The sequence below is a fragment of the Ixodes scapularis genome, unplaced genomic scaffold (genome assembly GCF_016920785.2).
Source record: "Ixodes scapularis isolate PalLabHiFi unplaced genomic scaffold, ASM1692078v2 ptg000979l_1___fragment_2___debris__unscaffolded, whole genome shotgun sequence".
NCBI classification, from domain to species: Eukaryota; Metazoa; Arthropoda; class Arachnida; order Ixodida; family Ixodidae; genus Ixodes; species Ixodes scapularis.
In genome coordinates, this window is record NW_024610077.1 from 11,695 (window position 1) to 34,821 (window position 23,127).

The window sequence follows — 23,127 nt, forward strand, 5'->3', positions numbered from 1 at the left end:
GCATCGTTGCTTCCCGGGACGGACAGACTCTTAGGAAGGAACAGCGAAAAAAAAGAGGACAGTCAGTTAGGAGAAGAAAAGGGGATTTTCTACCATTTAACAAGGACTCCCTCAACTATACGTTAATATTGATAAATTACACTCGGGAATTGGAAGATATGAGTGTGTAGTAATTCGACCCGGGCAATAAAAAATATACGGAAAGGCACTATATTTAGGCCTATATTCACCTGCAAGCATGGTCCTGTTCAAGTCTTGAATGTAGGGGAAATGTTCCATGGCGGACGCAGGAGTTTTGTACCCAAACTCGGCGTCCCCACCGTTGACGGCCTGGTGTGGCATGTACAAGAATAAGGGCTGTAAAATAAAGAAGAAAATATTCTTACCAAGATAAAGAAAACAAAGACGGGCAATCAGGCAGAAAAAAAAGGAAGAAGTGCCCGATCTCTCGATCCCTCAAGTTCAAAGCCTACCCACCTCATCCTTCTCCCTACAACCCTCCTTAATCTTCTGTAAAGAAAGCATCTTTCACCGTAACAATATGTCTAATTCGCTTAAATACGAGTGTTTAAAGTCGAAAATATTTTAGTACACTCCCAATATTAAAAATTTATGAACCAGCTGAGTTTTGACCATTGAAAAAAAAAAGCTAAAGCGTTTACAGATTTTTGAAAACCAGAGACGACGGATGAAAAAGGGGACAACACGCAAGTTCTATATTTGCAAGAAAAAAACCACTAATGTCGTCTTCATTTTGACCTCCAGGATCACAAATATAAAGGTGATATTTTAGATTGATGCTCCAAACGTCCACAACAGCGGTTTCAAAGCACTGCTGATGCTCCTTCTCCCCGGCCTCTTCGGTGGGAGGAGAGAATCTTCAAGAGCGAAAGTGTGCAGCCGAGATGGAAAGGAAGCACCATAATCTGGCGTATTATACAGTGATCTCCATATTTTCGCGCGTTCTACAAGCCTTTCCCAAGCAGTGAAAATGCTGCACGCGTTTCCACAAAATCAAGTTGAGGAAATGGCAGTCGCAAGCCATGCAGTTGATACCTCTGGTGATGAAGTCACACCTAGCGGGTTTTATTTTGTTCTTTACACTTTTACTTTTACGTTCGAGTCATATGCTTGTAATCTTCAAACACACCAAAGAACAAGTAATAAAATTTATTTCTAAACTTTTTTTTTTCAAGAATTTCCCCGGCTTCCCTTTAACGAGAATTAACTGCATTCGGATCACCGTGTGTAGAAATCGTGCGATAAAACGCGACTTACCTTGTTTTTATCGTGATCCTTGATCAGGGAAATCGCTCTCTTCGTGTATAGCCTTGTTGCGTAAACGCCCCCTTTGTCACGAACGGGCGTTGTGTCATCCCAAAAGTCTAGCCCAACGAAGCTTTCGTTTTTATATTCCTGAAACACAAATGCTTAGAGCAGCTGGTAAAGTTAACGAACCAAGCTATAAACGTGCTAAGCCAATGATTTGAACGTGAACATTTGACTGAGGCGAGTCAGACTGGGGCAAGGCGGACCTCTCTTTTGCACATGCCAGAAAGAGGGAGCACGTTTTTCTGGCTAGAGAAGGGATCCAAATTGCCTACAAGCCAACATTAACACTTGGATGCCTAATGCCACAACCGAAAGATGGACCTCTAAAGCGAGAACTCAAGGAGTTCTGATCAAGAACTTTCGGGAAAGGATCTGCCAGAAGCAGACGTTCGAAATTTCAATTTTGAGCTCAGCGCGGTCGCTGGACGTTCCGCCATCAAGGGCCACCGCACCTCGCCAACTTAGAGAACACCCGCATCATCAATCAACATTGAGAATAACAACCGACAAAGAATCTTAGAATTATGAACCATTCAAACTACGCCAGAAGACATCAATTGGTCCCTCGCCGCTTTATCATCCACCTAAATCAAAGGCCATCTTCATAATCACCCATGCAAAGTTGGCCCAGGACACCTCGAGATATCGCGTCCCTCATAAGGGCTAGGTTGAACGTTCCCCCTTTTTAATAAGCTCATGATGCGTCTTATTAAAGAGAAGCTGTCAAGCGCCTTATATTTAACGAGCTTCATGAGTTTTCACTATATTTTAATAAATTTTTGGTTTCGCATTTTTTGTGTGTAAAATTCGGATGTTGTTTTTTGTTGTTAATTTGTCAGCAATTTTGCGTTTAGAAACTGATATTTTAATACACTTATACCTTATTTTACATTAGGCGTTAACCGAAGCTTACTTTAACTTCTTTTACACCTTTCAAAGTCCTCGTTGATCGGAGATTTAATTTTATAATGCCTACCCAATTCATTAAACTTAAAGAAGTAACGACCTCAATGTTTTGGGTTGCCTCTTACCCTTGAGGTTTAGTATGGCATCATCAATAGCTAGCAAATCTAATTATATTAGTGCTGTAGAAAATTACTTATTGCGTTACTTTTACTAAGCGACTTCGGTTTTGATTGCTGAAAGCCGAGATTTCGGGGTGACGTCGCGGAACAGGAAGCGCAACTATGTAACAATGACTGTGGTTCGTGTGATTCTAAGAACCGTGACGTCGTGGCGGCTCGTCGTCTGCTTGCATCACAGCACTTGAACATCACCGCCTCCTCGTTACAGTCTTTTGGGCCCATGTAAACATTGCCGTAGTTTCTTTAAAGCGAAAGCACATCAGAGTTGACTTTAGAGTGACATGGCAGCCAAATACTCTACATATCAATAGATCTTACTTCGCGAAAATCCTATGACCTTGTGACCGACAGCTCTTGTGTAGTTGGAATGTCTGGTTGCGCACAGCCTCGCGATTTTCCTCTTTGAACAGGGTGGAGTGACTGCCTTCTTCTATCGATGTAAGCATTTCTCAAAACAGCGCAGAGAGCCGTCTCTGGTGTGCTGGCGAATCCGGAGTCTTAATGCGTGGGTTGTGGCCCTCTTCCTCGGCGTAGAGCCTAAGCGAAACCGCATAGACATCGCGATTCGTATGTGTTTTCTAGAACAAGTTGGTGTCTGCACCGTTAGGGGAAGACTGGCACTGTAGGCTTACTACCCAAGCAAACCAGCATACTATAATGTATTCTGAAAGTAAAGTAGATATAGTAACCATGGAAAGGTCTTTCAGTATTTATGGGACGTACCTTGTCGAACAGATTAAAGAGGGTATTTGTGATATGTTTGAAGTGATGATAATGCAATTGAAGCAAAGGTGCGTGCGAGCAGTACAAGAGTGACAATATAATCACTGAAGAAGGGGAAGAAGAAGGACAAAGGACGCACATAAATCTTCAAACACAGCTAAGTGACTGCTGCGCGACCGAAAAAATCCGCCTGATTCTGTTTACGAACCAGGGATCGCTTTATTTCCAGTGGAGCGTTCTACCAACTGAGCTAACCGGGAGTTAGACGTCAGTAGAGCAAACGGGTTTTATCAGCTGCCACCTGTCTAACACCAACAAAGGTGAACGACCTGCATATTAAGGTTATCATGTTAATAAAATTAATGCAAATGTGCGAGCGAGCTGGACGAGTATGGCAATAATAATCCTGAGGGGGAATAATAGGGGCAAAAAACAAACACAATTCTCCAAATACAGCTAGGTGACTGCAGGTGCGGTTCGGTCGCGCACCAGTCGCCTAGCTGTGTTTGGAGATTTGTGTATGCTCTTTGTCCCCCTTGTTCCCCTTCGACAGAGATTATAATCCTCATGCTTAAACTGGCAATTTTTTTTACTCGAGCGGTACGATGGTGGAATAAGTGGTGAATGTCCCAATTAATAATCATAATAAGATAACTGCAGAGCCGTTTTGCAAGGTTTTTATTGGTGGTGTGGCTGCTAAATGTGAATTTGTCAACATTTGATGCTGTTATTTCTCCTTTTTTACTACAAGCGCACGCTGAGATTACATTCTGAAGCCGATATAAATACTGACATGTTTACCTCGACGAGAACGTGCTCGAATCACGGCGCACTTTCAGGGACGGTCAGAAACAACATGGATCGACAGAGACCTCCTCGAAGAACCGGAACCAAGGCTTTCGAACATCGGCCAAAGCTAGCAACGTAAATGGGTCTCCGTATTCCTCGTCTTTTAACGACAAGCAGAGCTGCTGCTGCGACGACATAAAGTGGCCGGCCAATGACAGAGGCTGCTCAACCTCATTTTGATCGAGGCCAACTGCCACCACCAATCACGCCGGGACCCGCCGGTGGCGCAATATCGTCGCATCACAGTGGTTATATAATAGGGACCAGCATACTCGCGAGGTGGACACAAAATGGGACTGACCAACGCTACCATTACCTAATCATGGGTCAATAAACATCGTCAACGAATATCCTTAACCCGGTCTGTCCGTCGCGTAGCCACAGCCATCAACAATATTTGAGAAAAAAAGGCTTCAAATCCTAGACAGGATTCCGTGTGCTGTCTTTTGCGACACGGACCCTCTGAGCCAGGTACGTAACCAGAGGGGGTGTCGTCTGGGCTAGCCCTCCCCCCCCCCCCCCCCCAGAACAAAAATTCAATTGGGTCATCACCCTTTAAAAAAAGAATAGGGAAAGAACTTGAACATGAGCAGTGCACTCCACTGGGCTCATCTTCGTCCCTTTTTACGGTGCCAAACGGAAGCGCCCGTAGTACAGGGTGCACTTTACGGCGTAGCGCAACAGATGCAAGTCAAAAGTTAGAAATTCCAGTCTCCCCCACAACAACCTCTGTATTTGTTAAAGGGCCCCCATGACCCTTGCTTGTGAATGGCGCCGTGCAGTCCTCTCCGTGGGGCAAGGGTGTGCACGTGTGTTTGAAGTTCGCCAACGTGATCTTTTCAGACCTTTGAGATGAGTCGAGTGGCTAATCCTGCATCTACTCGTGCCCCAAAGTCTCTCCTTTTATCCCTCTGGTAAGACAAGTGTTAGTTTTCAAAGCAGACTCTTCTTGCAATCCCGCAAGTGTGCAAAGTTCGTGGTGCGACAATCTTGCCTACGAGATGTTCCGTGACGGAAGGTGAAACGTTGCGACAAGAGGGTCATGAACGAGGACGGAGCCAGCAACTGCTCGAGAGCCAGCAAGCGACAAGTATCAACACTGAAGTACACAGTCCTTTTTTTAAAGTGCAAAGGTATGCGCTGAATAATCGGGGATTCGACTGTTTTTGGTTGCATTGATTTGATACCTGATTTATCTATTTTTGAGTCGAGATACTGGAAATTCATGAATAGATAAGCAATTTAAAAAGCTAACATGTGCATTTGTAGAAAAGGTAATTACAATGAGGCATACTGGATGATCTCACTCGGTATCATAAATTTTACATGTACACTTCAATTGTGAGAATTTGACCCCAATATACTTCAATGCACAGCATATAATTAACATTGGTGCTGGAACAGAGCACTTTGAGAGCGAGAAATTATTTTGCCTCTTCCCCTCTCCTCGAGAACAAATCATGGCTACGTGCCTGCTCTGAGCTATAGGTAACTCTGTGGCTGCCCACCACTTTCAGATACGTTACGCATCTAGTGCGGCTGTGCTCACCAAGTAGATTTCGTGCCTGTAATAGTCTTCACCATTGTTGTAGAAGCCATAGAAGGAATCAAATCCCCTGTACGTTGGCGTGTAAATTTTCTTGTAATATCCTAGATGCCACTGCAAACAAAGTAAACATTACAGATTTCTTCTGTTGCCATTCCTGCAACGATTTAGAAAGACGCAAAATACAAAAAAGAAGTAAAGTTACTTTTCCAATTATGTGACTTGTGTAGCCGAGCTCACTCAGGTACTGAGGCATGATGGTGAAGTTGGGCGACAAGCCCCATGGTTGCGCCACGTGAGGAATACCATGCTGCAAACCTGTGTACGGTGAGATCATTGGTTATGATTCACGGAATTTTGGCGATGAATCAGCAGTCGACAAACCTTCGTGGAACATCAACACTAGTCGGTTCACGTAATTGAGATGTTAGACATGAATATAACTAGAAAAACAGAAGACAGAAAGGTATTTCCTCAGATCTATGCTTAGTAGGAAACCTTACCTTTGGTTAATGTCACTCTAAACCAACACATGGCGATGGGATCGCCTTCCAAACCTTTACATCAATGCAACATATCATGTGTCGTGGCCCCAGCAGGGGGCACCTGTGAAAGCAGGTTTTTGGAGAGTGCCGTCTCCAGGGCGCGTCTGCACATTTGGTGGTAGGTGCTTGGTGAGTAGCGTCACCACGGATTCCAGCCACGTGGGTCACTATACCAGTACACTCTTAAAAAAAAATAAAAGATACTGTAGTACCCTCCTTGAGGGGGTAACCGACTTGCACACAGGGCAACCCCTTTTGGAGGTAACGTTACCCCCTTCAACGAGGATGCAAACTTACCCCCAGGGTTCGGGTGCAACATTGCCTCCTTTTGGAGGGAACCATAGTTCCTTTCAGTGTTAAAGGTGCATACTTTCAAGGTCGGCTTTCACCTCTTTTAGGGGGAAACTTCAACCCCCTTGAGAGGTAAGACGACATATGTGAGAGGGCTGCTTTTACCTCCTTTTCGGGTCAACAGCACCAGCTTTGGGGGGCTGGTTTTCCCTCCATATAGAGACAACAGTTGGCCCATTTACGGGGCAAGAGTAAACGCCCCTAGTTTCAACTTTTCCCCCTTATGGAGGGAACTATGATAAACTCTAGGGTTATTTGTACACGATGAGGTAAATAGCTAAAAAAAACGCGGACTACGACGAACGAATAGTCCGCGCTTTCTGAGCTGTTTTCCCATCACATCAACCAAGTGATCCAGTTCACCACCTTACTACAGGCTAAGTGTACACTTGATGGAATCTCTTTTCCCCCCTAAAGGAAGGTACTATGACCCTTTGTGGGTGTGATAGTACATGCTTCAAGAGTGGGCCTTATAGTAGATGAAGACGGCACTAGTTCTGAAAGTAAATGACAATGCTTTATTGCGGCTGTCACAAACAAAATGGCATAAGAATCAATAGCACGACTAGACATCTTATAAAAGTTATAAGCGCAATAAAGGCATTTGGAACAATACTTTCGGGACTTTAGTTCGTGAGAGTCAATAAAATTATCACAAAAAGGTGCATAAACAATCAGCGTCTACCCGGCAAATAAAAGTGAATGCTTTGAACACTGCTTGGAATAGCGAAGCTTCATCAGGGTGAGCTCAAATGACGGAGTCTTGTACTAACCAGTATCAGTGTGGACGCACTGTGATATAACATACATTCGGTATCACACATATTGCAAAAATCAATAGAAACCAAGACATGACTAGTAATGACTAGTGCATTGCAACTCAAGCACAGCAGCACACTATGCCCGTCCTATTCACAGTAGTGGAATGAATGCTTGAGTAGATGAAAGTAGACTCTGGAATTTTCTCTTCTAATATAGAAAGAAGAAAGGGGTCGTATATCCTGCTGCAAATTTCATTTCATTTCATTTATTATCCCTTAAAGGCCCCGCCAGGGGCATTACATAAGGGGGGGGGGGACAATAGAAAGAAGCACACAAGTAGAATTTTTATACAATAAAAACAAAAAAAACAAAACATAGAAACAAGATGTGGCTGAGCACTGGCCATAGGTAGGAGCATCGCACTGATTACATATTAAATATAGACGATACAGCATGTCTGAAGAGGTCGGGTCACTGATGAGCACTACATGGTCCGATAGATTGTTCCACTATATTATGGCAAGGGGGAGAAATGAGTTGTTAAAGGTGACAGTGGAACCATGGACACTAAGGGAGTTAGAAAGTCGTCGGGATGAACGATGCGGTTTTAACAGTAAAGACTGTCTGAGTAGAGGGTGGTAATAAAAAATCTTCTGGAAAAGACAGATGCGTGATATTCTTCGGCGAGAAATGAGAGTGGGGAGGCATAAGGAAGCCTTCATGGCCGACACACTGGCAGTGCGTTCATAATTAGAAAGAATGAATCGGGCAGCACGATTCTGAATAGATTCTAAGGTGTTAGTGAGGTAAATCTGGTGTGGGGACCAAATGGCAGCAGCATACTCAATCTTCGGTCGCACAAAAGTTTCGTAGGCCAGCTGGCGCAAAGCTGGAGGGGCTGAGTGCAGACAACGTCGAATGTAACCAAGCGTTCTGGAAGCTTCGGCATGTATGGAGTCAATGTGGAGGGTCCAAGACATACGGGAAGAAAAATGAACGCCAAGGTATTTGTACGATTGAACACACTCAATTGTTGATGAGCCTAGAGAATATTTGAAAAGAGAGGGGGAATGTTTTCGAGAAAAACAGACAAACTTACATTTAGAGTGGTTTAGTAACATTAGCCATTGATCACACCATTTGGTTACATTATCGAGGTCTTTCTGAAGAAGAAGCTGATCGGAGGAGCAATTTATTTGGCGATAAATGACACAATCATCAGCAAATAAACGAATGTTAGAGGTGATAGAATTTGGAAGGTTGTTAAAAAAGATCAAGAAAAGAAGCGGACCTAGGACACTGTTGTGGGACCCCAGACAAAACATCGGTAAGGTTTGATTCTAAAGTGTTGACGACTGTATATTGGACTCTGGATGAGAGAAAGCTGCGAATCCAAGATACGATTAAGGGATCAATATTGAGTCGCGATAGTTTTGCGAGTAGGCGTAGGTGAGGAACCTGATCGAAAGCTTTGGAAAAGTCTATGAAGATGGCATCCGTTTGAGAGAGCGAGCCAAGGTTAGTGTGCAGCTCGTGAAAAAATTCAAAAAGTTGGGCGTCGCAAGAATAACCCTGGCGAAAACCATGCTGGTTTTGGAAAAAAAAAGTTATTACAGGTTAGGTGATTCATAACGTTAGAGAGGATGATATGCTCTAAAAGCTTCGATGCAATGCATGTGAGCGATATGGGAGGATAGTTATCAGGAAGGGATCGATCTCCGCTCTTGAAGACAGGAATGACCCGGCCAATCTTCCAGTCCGTTGGAACGCAGCCGTCTGACAATGACTGGTTAAAAATTAGCTGGAGAAATAAACAGGAGATGTCTCTCGTGTTCTTCAGTATTCTCGAGCAAATTGTATCAGGTCCCGGGGCAGAGGAGACCTTCAGTTTATCTATAAGATTAGAAATTCCAGATGCAGTGACAGTGATCGGAGGCATTTGGGAAAACGGAAGTAGAGGGAGGGAGGGAATATTATCTGGTGGCTCCGTTGTGAAGATGGAAGAAAAGTAATCATTCATTACTGACGGGGCAAGTTCGCCGGGCACAACAACACCGCCCTTGTCAACTAGCTCAATGGGCTGCATACTAGGATCGGGTGTAATCGTTTTCCAAAATTTAGTAGGGTTGGTTCGAAGAATGTTGGGCAAGTCTTGATGAAAATACTTCTTGAAAGTTTTAATTAACGCAGTGTACTCTTTTAGGCACTGAAAATACTTATTCCACACAAAAGAAGAACCACTAGCCTTCGCTTTTCGAAAAAGGCGCTTCTTTTTGTTATCAATTGATTTCAGCTTTTTATTGTACCATAGTTGCCCAGCATCTCCACGAACCCGCAGCAAGGGAACCTGTAAGTTGATCAGGTCAGTAACCTTTTGCTTAAATAACAACCAATTCTCCTCTACGGACCGCGACAAAAAATAAGATAGAAAGACGTCAAAAAAGATGGTGAGCTTAGCATTAATACCAGCGTAATCAGCTTTATTAAAATCGCGTATGACTTTAGACATGGGGGATTTAACTAGAACAGGCAGTGTGATCAATATATTTATTATTCTATGGTCGCTAAGACCAGGCACGTAAATAGTAGATTGCACAAGATCAGGCCATGATACAAGGACTAAATCAAGGATATTATCATCACGGGTAGGCTTGTCGATCATTTGATTAAGATTGAACAACATGCAAACGTCAAGAAAGTGCTTGGAATCACGTGACGCAGATGTGAGTAACTGCCAGTTGATTTAGGGAAGTTGAAATCAGCGAACAGTAAAAGAATCGTTTTGGGAAATCGTATCGTGATTTCGTTTAGGGCAGTATGTAGTTTATTAACAAAAGAACAGTCAAAACCTGGGGGCCTATAGCACACTGCAAGAAGCGTTTTGCTAAACTGCGATGAAAGACAAACACAACATAGCTCAAGATCGCAGGATAGTTGAACGTAAAATGAAGGCATTTCTTTTTTTATGGCCACAAGGACGCCACCAACACGCTGCCGAGGCCGATCGCAACGATATACAGAGAAGTTCATGTTCGAATAAAAAAGCTCATCGTCGTTAACGTCCGGTTTTAACCAAGTTTCCGTAAATATAGCTATGTCGAAGTTGCAGTCCTCGAGAAGACTGCATATTTCATCTTTCTGAGGCAGGAAACTACGAACATTTGTAAAAGTAACAACATGAGACTGCGATTTTTTAGTTTTGATACGACAGTTGCTTGGTGTCGGGAGGCGGTTTTTTTTATTCCCATTTAGTTATGCTTCAAGCTCCTTTACGCAGTCACTAATCGGATCGTAAATGTAACGCTTGTTATGAATATGAAGTTTATCAAAGCGGATTTTAAAGGACACGTTTTCCGGCTCTGCAAACTGGTATAACTTTCCGCGCGCTAGGCGAACTGATTCAGAAAAGTCTTCACGAACGGCGAAAGTAGTATTTTTTAGTTTGTGACCGGCCGCCAAGATTGATTCCTTATCTTTAAAACGTAGCAACTTGACAATTATAGGGCGGGATTTGTTTTCAGTGAAGCGTCCTAAGCGATGGGACCTTTCGAGGTTGGAAGTATCGAGCTCGATGCCCAATCTATGTAAGCAGAAATTAATAACAACTTTTTCGGACTTCGCCCACGTTTCACTCTGGGAATCCTGTATACCAAAAAGTAGGTTTGATCGACGGAGACGGTTCTCGGCGTCGTCGCACCTCGCTTTTAATTCAGAAAGTTCCGGTGGGGTGGTATTCAGAGGGCTGTTAGGTGATAGTGGCTGAGCTGATGCACTCTTCAATGCCATGATGTCATGCTCAATGTTAGTAATCCTATTGTTAAGAAGTATGGCCCTGTCATCGGCCGCTCGCTCATCACGTTGCAAAGATGTAATCGCAGCAAGCATATTTGCTTGAGCTACAACAGACTAGCGCGAGGGCCAAAAGCTAGCCCACTTCAAATGAATCGTAAAAATCAGTTTTGACCATCTTGTATTTAAACCCTGCAAGCCATCACAATCCATCTTGTATTTAAACCTTGCAAGCACAAATCTATGTGAACATAAAACCACAACCCTCAAATGCTTCCAGGCACCAAGTATTAAGTAGACTAGAATAAATCAAGTATGCTAATGCTGCAGAAAGCAAAAAGCAGTGATTCTGGAAATCACAAAAATGTGACTATAAAGCAATATCATTACCCCTCCGCAACTCTCGGAATCAACCATCAACATATGTCAGACAAAACAAACCATTAAACAGACGACATAAAAAAAATTCGTAAACCTGCATATAAAGGCATTAAAAAATAAAATACGACCCCCGATTCACAAGGCGTCTATTCGCCCGGCCGCCCGGCTCCAGGTTCGCCGGGCAGCCGCTCTCCCCTTCCTCCACCCGCACACACATACATTGGGAAAAGCTCGTGGCTACGCCACTGGTTAGCATATGTCAATCTTCTAAATATACGTTAGGGGAAGCGACAGCATTCTAGTTCTTGCTTTTTATGAGCTTCAATGGTCTAAACCGTGTGTTCGTTCGCGCCACACAATTTCATCGAACGCTCGACGCCTTCAAACGTGAAGACATATCCGCCACTCATTTGTGTAGGGGGTTCGCCTTCCCGGGTTTGTCATAACCGAAGCCAAGCGTCGCCCTGGGCAGAACATTTTCCTACCTGCATACGGTGCACACGACTTGGATCTTCGACTGAAGCCAATGCTGCGCTCTCGGTGACTTCGTAAGAAGAGACTGAGTCGAACAGAAGAATTAAGAACGTTCCTGAGCTGGGATGCCTCCGTCGAACGTTCGAGAAGAAAGACCGTTATGACTGGAGGGAAGCGTCGGCGGGGAACGCGCTCGGCAGCGGGCAGGCGCTCGCCCACGCATGCGCGAAGAATGACGTCATACGAGGACACCAATTAACGAACTCGGTTGCGGCTTTCCACAGCCAATCGCAGCGCCCAGGCTCTGGCAACGCCCAAACAGGTGCATCCTCTGGAAGGTATTATTTCAACTCGTTGCTGCTCCTTCGTGGCGAACTTCACCTTGTAGCAACGCATTGCTAGTGTCTGCTGCGCCTGTAAAAGTAACAAGCGGAGCGCTCCCCCCCCCCCCCCCCCCCCCCCTAGCCGCGAGGAGGGTGGTAAAGGCGGTCTGTTACCTGCTTTTGGCCCCCTTTTTTCTAAGAGTGTACAAAGGCGGCACCTACTTTAATAGATGCTTGGTGAGTGGGGTCACTACGAACCCCGAGCCGTGTAGGTTTGCCCACCCACGCCTGACTGTGCGTGGCTTAACCGTGTCAGGGGAGAAGGGAATCCTGGTGGTTGAGCTGAGCCCGGGGTACGTTTGGACGCTTCGGGGCACCCCGGTCGAGGCAATATACCGCTTTGGCCCCTGCTTCTCGTAGACGGGTGTCCTGGCTTGGCCCGACTAGGGTGATTCAGTCATTCGCCTCCTCTACCCTCTTCTTCGTTCTTTCAGTATTCCTTCTACCTCTTTTTCTTTTCTCCTACACTCTCTTCCCTCCTTTTTCATTTTCTTAGGCGCCAAGGGCCAACCTTGAGGGGAAACAGGACCTTTCCCTGCGACCACACCACAGTATAGTGCCCGGACAGCACTGGTACAGCAATTGCGTCAGCCAAGCCTTTCTTGCTATGGCACATTACCTACCCCCTTGTTGGGCTCCGTGGTGGGCGATGCACCCGGGCACAGAATTGTCTTCCCCATCGTTATGGGTCTGCACAACAAATCCTTCCTTGATTGGCCTCTAAAAAGAGTACGCACAGAAGCTCGCACACTTGATATTTCAGCAGTAATTACTGCGCAGTATACTAAGTTTTTGGTGATGCACTCCGAAACTGAGAAACCACTAAGTAAACTGTCCCCTTTTCTTGTCGCGAAAACACTAGAGGGTGTTGTGGAAAAGACTTTTCAGGTTAATAAGATGACATCAGGTGACCTCCTCGTAGAGATTCACACAAATATCCAGAGTGATGCTCTTCTAGCATTGAACTCAGTCTCCGATTACAAAGTCAACGTAACCCCCACCGCACAATAAATACGCTACAAGGTGTAATTTCCGAAGATGATTTGCTCGAAACTTCAGAAACAGAAATCGTAGAGGGCCTTTCCAGCCAATGTGTGACCGCCGTACGGCTCATCACACTTCGAAGTGACCGCATAAAACACAAAACAAAACATGCTGTACTGACTTTTGCAATGATCATCCTTTCACAAGCTGTCAAGGCAGGTTACCTGCATTGCCGCGTCCGGCCATACACACCGAGCCCGCTGCTCTGCTTCAAGTGCCAGCGATTCGGCCACGGCACGCGGAGCTGTCGCGGATCTGACACGTGTGGAGGTGCTCTAGCAAAGAGCATCTCGCAGATCACTGTGAGAATAAACCAACATTGCGAAGCAAAGCGTGCTGCAAGTGAAGTTTGTTCGTTTCCCTTCCGTGAGGATTGCGTCGGTGATGATGTTCAAAGGCAGAGGCGGCAGGTCGCCAGATCGCAGCGACGAAGGGTTTGAAGACGGGGCTCAACGGTCGATGATGAGAAGGATGAATATATTTACAAGACCAAAACAGTTGAAAGTTACAAGACGCTTTTGATGGGCCGAGACCCCTTCGGCCCCTTCTTCGGTCGCTTATATAAGTTCCCTCATTGCCCCGCGGGTTTACCGACCAATCACAAAAGGTCCTCTCGCGGCCAATCAGGGAGACCACTCATAAAACCAACAAAAGCACTCCAAAAAGACTCACACAGAAACACACATACACACAGGCACACACATAGATGTCGGCGGCCCGGCAGTCTCCGTCAGCGACTGGAAGGTCAGACCCCCGGGCCGCGAACCCGACTCCCGAAGGCACCACCAAGAAACCCTTGGTCAGAGGCTCTTCACATCTTACGAACGGGCGGCGCACATTCCGAAGTACGGGGGACGCGTCCCGCTCTCGTCCCGCTCCCATTAACAAGTCGCCGACGTCCAGGCGCGGGGAGAAACACAACAGATAACGAACCCACGCGGGACCCGCTTCTTGGAATCCTCCGCGTCTGCTCGTGTGCTTCGAGAGACCTCACACATCCTCAACGAATATATCTTCGCATTCTCCGCGCCTGCTCATGCGCTCAGTAAACCTCACACCTCCCCAACAAATATATTTTTCGGACCTAAATGTCGGAAACAATGAATGTATATATATATGCCATATGGGTAAAAAAAAAATACGGACACAATGCATGCACACAAATAGCACACCCGGGAGGTGATTCTGACTGCCCGTCAAGGCTGTATGTCTAAGCCCTTACAAAAATGTTTAATGAATTTCATTTGAAAGTTTACGCAGTCTACTCATTGTATCTTTTCGAGTCTCAATAGAAATGCAAATGAGTTTTGTAACGAATCCGTAAGGAGTTTACGAAAACTATTGCCACCGCGTTTCAATTGAAGTTTCGACGTGCTACCGCATAAAGTTTCTAATGTATTTCATATGGATATAATTTCAAAGTCTACTGACACCGTTTCGAGTCTGTGTTGAAAGACAATTGATTTTTTGTAACGAGTCCCTAAGGAGTTTACGAAAACAATTGGCCACCGCGTTTCAATTAAGGTTTTGCCGTGCCACCTCATAAGAATTTCTAATACATTTCATTTGAAAGTCTAGATACACTGCTTTGAGTCTCTGTTGAAACTGAAATGCTTTTTTCTACCGCGTTGTACTTAAGGTTTTGACGTGGCATCTCATTTGGTATATTGCGATCAGTCGGAATATACCTAATGAGATGGCCCATCAAAGCCTGAATTGCAACGCAGTAAAAAAAAAACACTTGATTTTCAACAGAGACTTAAAGCAGTGTATCTAGACTTTCAAATGAAATGTATTAGAAATTATACTCCTAGCAAGGGTTTCTAGATAGAGGGCACTAAGAGGGAAGACGGCAATAGGTTGCATGACATGTGATCCGGAAGTAACCGCTGTTTTAAGGGAAAGGGAAAGTGGGTGCAAGTGTCCCTTACATGTATGCCTATATATGCATGCAGGGTTCAGAAAATGCCTGCATAAAACCGTGGGAAGTAGTAATGACTGGTTTATTAAAAATGCTGAATTCGAGTATGCGGTACACTGCCTTCGTGTCCACGGGGGACCTTGTACTGCCTTCCCGTCCACGGGAGACCTTATACTGGTAACCTATAAAGAAAAAAGATGCACAGTTACACATTGATCTGCTTATCTAAACTTCAATGTTCGAACAAGGTATCCTGTTCACAGCGCAGCACTACCTCAGCGCTGAATCAGTAGTAAAAACCGGGACATCAGTCCTTTATGAAAGCAGGCAACTCAGAACACACGGTACAAGCCATGGAAGTAGCAGTGACTCGTTGCTTTAACAGGGCTGAGTTAACGCTGCACTGTATGTGTGAACCAGCCTTGAATGCGGAAAGTCACATTTAAAATTCCTACATTTTTGCTCACCCAGGCATTTAATTTACACACAACCTTGATAGTTTAATGAGTGACACAAATAACATTGTCAGGGGCACTATGGTGCCAAAGTATATTTTGTCCCCGAGTCTGCGAGAATCAATCGCTCACTGCTCTTTCCGCCGCATTGCAGTCTTTTATTTTGGCTTTGGCAAGGTCTACCAGAGATAAGCGAGCAGATGTTGTCGCTTATAAAGTTTACCACATTTGAACGTAGAAAAGCTATGACTTATAAGCATCTCGAAAAATTAATATGGTTATTCAGGCCAATTGGTCCATGATCCTAGACGAGCGCCACAAAAAACACATGGACCGAGCGCCACAAAACACACAGTGGTGGTAAACACTGGTGCCAGTGTTTTATGTCCACTTCTTGTCCCTGTGTATTTTTTTTTGTGTGTGTTTGTTTACTATCTTGAAGTAGAATTTTTAATCACAACAGACAGGAAGGAAACGGTAATAGGGCTCTACGCAGATCATAAAGCCATCCTCCGAATAGGTGTGTGTCCACTGCAGCTTTCACAATCGATGCAATACACGAAGTTTGAATCATTGAGAGGATCGAGACATCAGAGGCCGAATTCGAAAAGCAAACTTACGATAAAAAATTGCCTATGACAAAATCCGAGAAGAAATCCGTATTAACAAAAACACAATTGTCGCAACTTTTGTGTGACCTACAACGGAATATTACAACATCATCCAAAGTGTCTTACAAACTTCTTAGGCCAAACATGGCCGCACGCCACTTGGCTATTTCCCCGCGAGCAGCAATGAAGTTAGGAGCGTGGGCAAGAGGCATGTTTTTTGCGCACTGTTCACATCAGGCACGTAGCCAGGATTTTGTTTTGAATCGGGGGGGGGGGGGGGGGGGGGGCGGCGCCCATGACAAAATGCTGTATGAGGGGGAGGGGGGAGAGGAGGTCCCAGCAAAATGGAAGATTTCAGGGGGAAGGGGGGGGGCGGGCCCCATGGGCCTCCCCCTGGCTACGTGCCTGGTTCACATGCATCCCTACTTGAAGCAGCATAAAGACAACGCTAAACTACGCACGGAGGATTCGGCCGACGAGTCTGCCGAGCTGTCCATCCTGCCGGTTAGAGCTAACGAGGTGCAGCACTGCTATCAACAGCGAGATGCGCCAATGAATTAACAAAAGAAAATGCCGCAGAAATCTTCAGTGCACCGAAATAAATCCTTCGCCTATGAATGGCGTGAACCTGATTTGGTGATTACTAGTTCCCCCTCGTACTTCAGTTGAGATTTTCAAAGTGGTGGGCAGCTGTGCGACTCTACCACACAAAGAGGCACATTCCTGACTGGATGTGCCTTTTTAATTTGAAAGCATTATGGAGCGGAAAATCCGGCATCCGGCGGCGTTAACCGAGTGGTACCAAATGTCAACGAAGGAATAAAAGAAATAATAAAATGTGCTTCCACGGCTGAGATTTGAACACGGTGCTGCTGTGTGAGAGCCGGTCATGCTAGCTGCTGTGCTATCTCAGTCGCTTCGGAATGCGGAATTACTCTCCCATCAAAAAGAAGCTTGTCCCATTACGGCAAAAGACGGCGTCGGCGTTGATGTGCCCGAAAGATCGTCATAATAATATGTCCTCGGTGCGATGACATCACACTTCATGTGACATGGCATACAGGATGTGTGACGCCATATGATGTAACGTAAGAAAATTATTAGAGGGGCACTTAGGTATCCCCACTTGGATTGAATGCGAAAGCATTGCCATTCCTAATAGAGAGAAAAAAAAAGGAAGTGTCGCTAGGCATGGCAATGTTTTCGCATTCAGTCCAGAAAGGGATACCTATAGGTGCCCCTGTAGTATTTTGTGTCGAGTAGAGCTCAAATAAACGCCGTACGGCGCAGTATATCCACAATTAAGTTGCTGCTGGTCGTGAGGCTTAATGTTTTCCACCAACAATACCGCAGAGGTTTTCCTCCGTTGCGACGAAGCGCCAATGCGCTACGAACTTGCTAGAAATTTCTGCATTTGCGACTGCTTTCTTCTGGAAACCTATGGCGACCTGCCACTCACTTTTGGCCAAACAGTGAAAACAACAGATGTGAAAACAGCCATAACAAGAATTAAACAAATCAAGATAGGGGTCATAGCATTAGCTTCTTGACGTGGCGAGACTAGCAGAGGATTTCTGTTACTCGCCGTTTATAAGACAGGAGTCAACTTTTTGCGGTCTGATCTTGAAAACAAAGTTTGGTCCGGGTAATTTTGTAGCAGAAGGCCCGTGCTTTCCCGTTCGTGGGGTCATTTTCTCGGTTCAAAATATGATGCAGAGTCCTTCAAATAAAAATGCATGGGTGCCTGCTAGGACTCTTCGAAATTATTAAATTAACCGTGGTTAGCGCTATTTATACTCTGTTGCAACTCTAGAATAGCAGAAGCTCCTCCCACAAAGCCCTTCAAACACTAGAGAGGAGGAGAGCCTAGGGACACCGCCAATCATAGCGAGCAAAGGGAATTGTGGGAGGGGCTTATGCTATTCTATAGTTGCAACGGAATTTAACAAAAGTTTACAGTACCATGAAAACAAAAAGAAAAAGCCTGCACAGAAATTCGCAGGAAGTGTAGCAGGCACAGAATAGAAAAAAACTGCAGCTGCAATATTTACCCTTTAAATTTCCCACAACAGCACAGCAGAGACGACATGCTGGTCGTCAGCGCCTGGTGGGCTACCGCCTTGTACTGGGAGCCCATGTAGCCTAAAACAAACAAGAAACAAAAAATTAAATGCATGGAAAATCCGCACATGCTGTTATTTCGCTTCATTGGCCGCTTCAGAGAAAGCAAGCATGCACACCGTTTCCAACCATGTCAACTGCTAGCCGAAACTTCCCGCCGCCAGGATTAAGATATTGCTTGTGCTATAAAAAAAAAAAAAAAAAAACAATTATGCACTACCCAGCTGGCACGCTGAAAGTTCAAACATTGAAGAAACTAACTCATAAAACTTCAATGTAAGAGCTACACCTTGTGGACGCTACACAAAAGTATGTTCAGTGTAAACCTTGGTGCACTGCAAGGCTGCTTTACCTCAGCCAGTTTGGAACATCTCCAGTTTCATTTTTTTTTTCAAGATATTATGCCTGAAAGTTTATGTGACAAATTAACTAGGTTAAAACTTTTTTAATCGACACCCGGCCCAAATATTTAGGATGTATACTAGTGGGTTAATTTCGAACTTACCATAATTATTTTCGGCATCCTGAAGGCGTCGCTTCAGGGTCTAGTTTTCATATTGAATCCACCTCACCCTCACAGCTGCAGCCACACTGAAATGTTTGCAAAGTTTCAGGCAGGGTAATTAAAAGTCGGCAGTTTCTCTCGAACACCGCTGCCAAAAATTTTGTCTTTTTTTTGTCATTTTGTTCTGTTTAAGGGTGGTTTGGGGGAAAGGGGGGGGGGTTCAATTGCAATCCTCGCACATGTTTACCTGAGCGCCAAAGGCATGAACTTGGATGAGACTATACCCCCTTTTATACTTAGGGTGCAACGCTGTCAAAGCTACTGGCGCGAGCGTGGGGCTTGATCTCGTTGATCATTTACACGCCTTCTCGCGCAAACAAAACCGTAGATGAAGCCACGCACTCGCACCAGTAGCTTTGACCATACCTCGGCAAACCTCACTCATGAGGGCCCTCACTCACCCTCACTCACCCTCATCTTCACAGGTGAGGTGAGGGTGAGTGAGTTTCTGAACCAGGAAAATTCATGAGTGTGAGGGTGAGTGAGGGTGAGTGAGGGCTGTGAGGGCTGTGAGGGCGGTGAGGGCCGTGAGGGCTGCGAGGGCGGTGAGGGCCGTGAGGGCCGTGAGGGCCGTGAGGGCCGTGAGGGCGGTGAGGGCCGTGAGGGTGGTGAGGGCCATGAGGGCCGTGAGGGCGGTGAGGGCCGTGAAGGCCGTGAGGGCCATGAGGGCGGTGAGGGCGGTAAGGGGTATGAGTGCGTGAGGGGCGTGAGGGCGGTGAGTGGCGTGAGGGCCATGAGCGCGTGAGTGGTGTGAGGGCGGTGAGTGCGTGAGGGGTGTGAGGGCCATGAGTGCGTGCGGGCAGTGAGTGACATGAGAGGCGTGAGGGCCGTGAGGGCGGTGAGTGCATGAGGTGTGTGAGGGCCATGATTGCGTGAGGGCGGTGAGTGCGTGAGGTCCTTTTCAGATGGAGCATCTTTCTCAGCAATTTTGGTGTTAATGACGGGTTGTTTTCTAGCTTTCCCTAGATCGACACGAATTGCTGAGATCGGGTCCGGCTCGAAATAAGCAAGAAACTCGGAGCAATTCGAATACGTTTGAAGCGGCTGCATCCAATCAGGGACGCAAAATTTTCACGTGATACCTCGTGCCGGTGATGATGACACCGAAATACTTGGTTCTGGTTTCAAATCGATCGTTTTTTGGAAATAAACTGTTTCAGAAGGGTGCATTAGTATTCTTAACAAGATTTAAATGCATAAAAACACGTTTATAACGCGTAATTGTGTCTAAATAGTGCAAGAAAAATAAAATTTTATGATGACGATGGCAAATTGCAGCAATTGGTTGCTGCGTGTGATCGCGGACGGCCCGTGTTGCTGCTGTTGCGACGTAAAGTTTCTGGGCGAAATTGCCCCATCTGAAGCTGGCCTGAGTGGCGTGAGGGCCACCAGTGCGTGAGGCGCGTGAGGGGTGTGAGGGCCGCAAGGGCGGTGAGGGGCGGTGAGTGGCGTGAGGGCGGTGAGTGGCGTGAGGGCGGTGAGAGGCGTGAGGGCCGTGAGGGCGGTGAGGGCCGTGAGGGCGGTGAGGGCCGTGAGGGCGGTGAGGGCCGTGAGGGCGGTGAGGGCCGTGAGGGCGCTGAGTGCGGTGAGGGCCGTGAGGGTGGTGAGGGCCGTGACGGCGGTGAGTGGCGTGAGGGCGGTGAGTTTCGTGAGGGCCATGAGTGAGTGAGGGGTGTGAGGGCCGTGGGGGCCGTGAGTGAGTGACGGGCGTGAGGGCCGTGAGGGGCGTGAGGGCCGTGAGGGGCGTGAGGGCGGTGAGTGCGTGAGGGCCGTGAGGTTCAGTGAGGGTGAGTGAAGGGCTGAAGGTGAGTGTGACTGTGAGGGTGAGGGTGAGTGAGGGGCTGAAGGTGAGTGTAGCTGTGAGGGTGAGGGTGAGAGAGGGGCTTAGGTGAGTGTGTCTTTGAAGGTGAAAGTGAGTGGCAAACCTAAAATGCCGACCTCTGGCTTTGACGTTGCACGCTAAGTATGAAACAGAGTATAATGCCGGCCGAGCTTCAAACACATGGGAAGAGGAAAACGAGAAGGAAGTGGGACTTGGAGCGTTTTGGGTTGACCAACAACGAACCTGTGACAACCACGTAGGTCATTCAACACACGTCCCATATCGCTCAAACACTGTGTCGAACTGCATTTTGAAGCCAGTCCCACTTCCAACTTTGTATGAACAGGGGCATTCATTTCGTGGCATGCCTTGAAATGAATCGAAGTGACGCAAGCTGGGAACACACAGCTGCTTCTGCATTTGGGAATAACTGCGGCCCTCGACTTGATCACATCACAGTTGCAAAATGAAAGAGAAAAGAAAGAAGCAAAAAAGGAACAAACGCCTTATCAAAAATTCTTACCTACAAATTTAAACCCAGTTCAATTCTAGAAAGCCAAGGGACCGAAGTTTGTCCTAACAGTACAATCCAGTCCACTTCCATAACTTCAAAACAAAAGATGGCTATCCTCTTCAACCATTTTGACTGCAAAGGAATATTGGCTCTGCATGAACCGAATTCCAAGGAATTTGAAACTAAACATTTGAGAGAAATCTCTCTGGTTGGGGAATACAATAATTAAAATATGGCAACCAACCAATTCTAAACATGTAGAATTCCAAGGAAGTCTAACTTCTGAAATGTAATGAAGTACGATCGACGTAATCAATTTATAGTTGACCGACATCAGTACACTGCGAGACCAATAAGACATGTTCTAAAGCAACGGACTGAAAGTAGCATTAGGAATTCAATAAGTGCTCTGTTGACATAAGCTACACTTTCTAGGACCATACACAGAATGAGTGGCAACTTTTCATGATGCCTCGCAGAGACCCAAACATAAGGACAGATAAAGCAAACCCAACTAGTTAAAAAAAAAAAGAAAGAAAAATCAAGCTTAACGAGCGAACGTTTGCCGAGAAAATAGGGAGTTTTAGAATACCGGGCGCTACTTTACCGCGCGTTACGGACGGCAAAATAGCGAGGATTGCGGCGAAGATTTTTTTAGAATAACGTTTCTCTGCCGGGGACTCCCCAAAACGCAATCATGTCGCGCTTAAAACGCCACCAAGATGTCGCGACAGCTTTTATTCGGATGTTAGAACGTTATATCTCGAAAATTAAACAAGTTTTTCGTCCAGAGTAACATTTTTATAGTTGTTTTATACTGAATGCGCATGTTTTGTTTTTGTCACTGCCAAGCTGCTCTGTTGTATTTACGAAGCCCAGACGATCCACTACCCAGGCATGTTTACATGTCTGCCGCGATCGTAAGTACACACGCTTCGATAGCTTTCAGCTGTGAATCCAGCGATCCGTGGCGTTTTCAATACGCTCCGACCATACCGACTGCGGTCGCCGAGTGCAATTCACGCAGTTCCCGAGCGGGCGACGGCGTCGAAGACGCGATCAACGGAGATTTCGTGGGCGCCACCTTTTGCGGTACCCACGCTATTTTCGAGAAATGAGAGGCCCCAAAGCTCCAGTCCGAATGCTTGCTTTGGGTCTGCGCATGCACAGCAACCACAACGTTATTCTAAAACTCCCTAATGTTCACTTCTCGTTCAACGCGTACAATGCAAACAAAGAAGCATGCTTACCAACTGCGTTGAGTTGCTGGTTCTGTCGCGTCGTCGGTCTTCCGCGCTCTTCTTGAACATAATCATCACGGGAGGAAACTTCACAGATAGATAAACGTGATTAAATTATCACATTTCCATGTCTAAAGGCATTTCCATCCCGCGACACACAATACCCAACACACGAGAAACGCAACGGTCGCCATTTCATGCCGTGAAAAGAAAAAGCAAAGAACTGGTGTCGCGGTGTCGCTACCGATGGGGCGTTGAAGGCGCGATCCTTACAATACGAAACCGAAACCAGTAAAAGTTACAATACTGAAGCCGAAACTGACCAAATCGCGATAGAGGGGCGCCGTAAATATGTCTTTAGAAACTTAAGAGTAAAAGAGGGTGCATACAGTCATTATTATAAGCACAGGAAATAAATGTGTAAATCCGAACTAGCACCGACGCGCTATTTGTTTCGGGTGCAATTCAGTAGAAAGCAGATTTATTTTTTTTTTATATTTTTTTTTTTTTGTGGAGATTACTTTTAATTTACGCTCAGCTTACAGAATTTGATTAGTACATTATTTTGCCGCACCATGCTCCTAAGCTTTATTTAGAGTATGGTCCTAAAATT

At 45.8% G+C, this 23,127-nt stretch overlaps 1 protein-coding gene and 1 long non-coding RNA gene across 3 annotated transcripts in view; both read right to left on the minus strand.

Annotated features, from left to right (window-relative positions):
* Positions 1–230: 230 nt before the first annotated feature.
* Positions 231–23,127, minus strand: part of LOC8040825 (arylsulfatase B) — a gene marked incomplete at its 3' end in the record, with an annotated part of 48,848 nt that continues 25,951 nt past the window's right edge. Inside the window, exons 2-5 of the mRNA XM_042288043.1 lie at positions 5,741–5,853; positions 5,539–5,649; positions 1,279–1,416; positions 231–357 (exon numbers count right to left, since the gene is read on the minus strand). Coding sequence (XP_042143977.1) covers positions 231–357; positions 1,279–1,416; positions 5,539–5,649; positions 5,741–5,853 — 489 coding nt within the window. The remainder of the gene's footprint in view (positions 358–1,278; positions 1,417–5,538; positions 5,650–5,740; positions 5,854–23,127) is intronic.
* Positions 15,269–18,918, minus strand: LOC120845345. Of its 2 annotated transcripts, none has more exons than XR_005716627.3 (3): positions 18,878–18,918; positions 18,303–18,393; positions 15,269–15,367 (listed from the first exon to the last, which is right to left on the minus strand). It is a non-coding gene; the product is annotated as an uncharacterized LOC120845345 (long non-coding RNA). The 2 variants fall into 2 exon arrangements; XR_005716626.3 differs by lacking the exon at positions 18,878–18,918 and adding an exon at positions 18,492–18,528.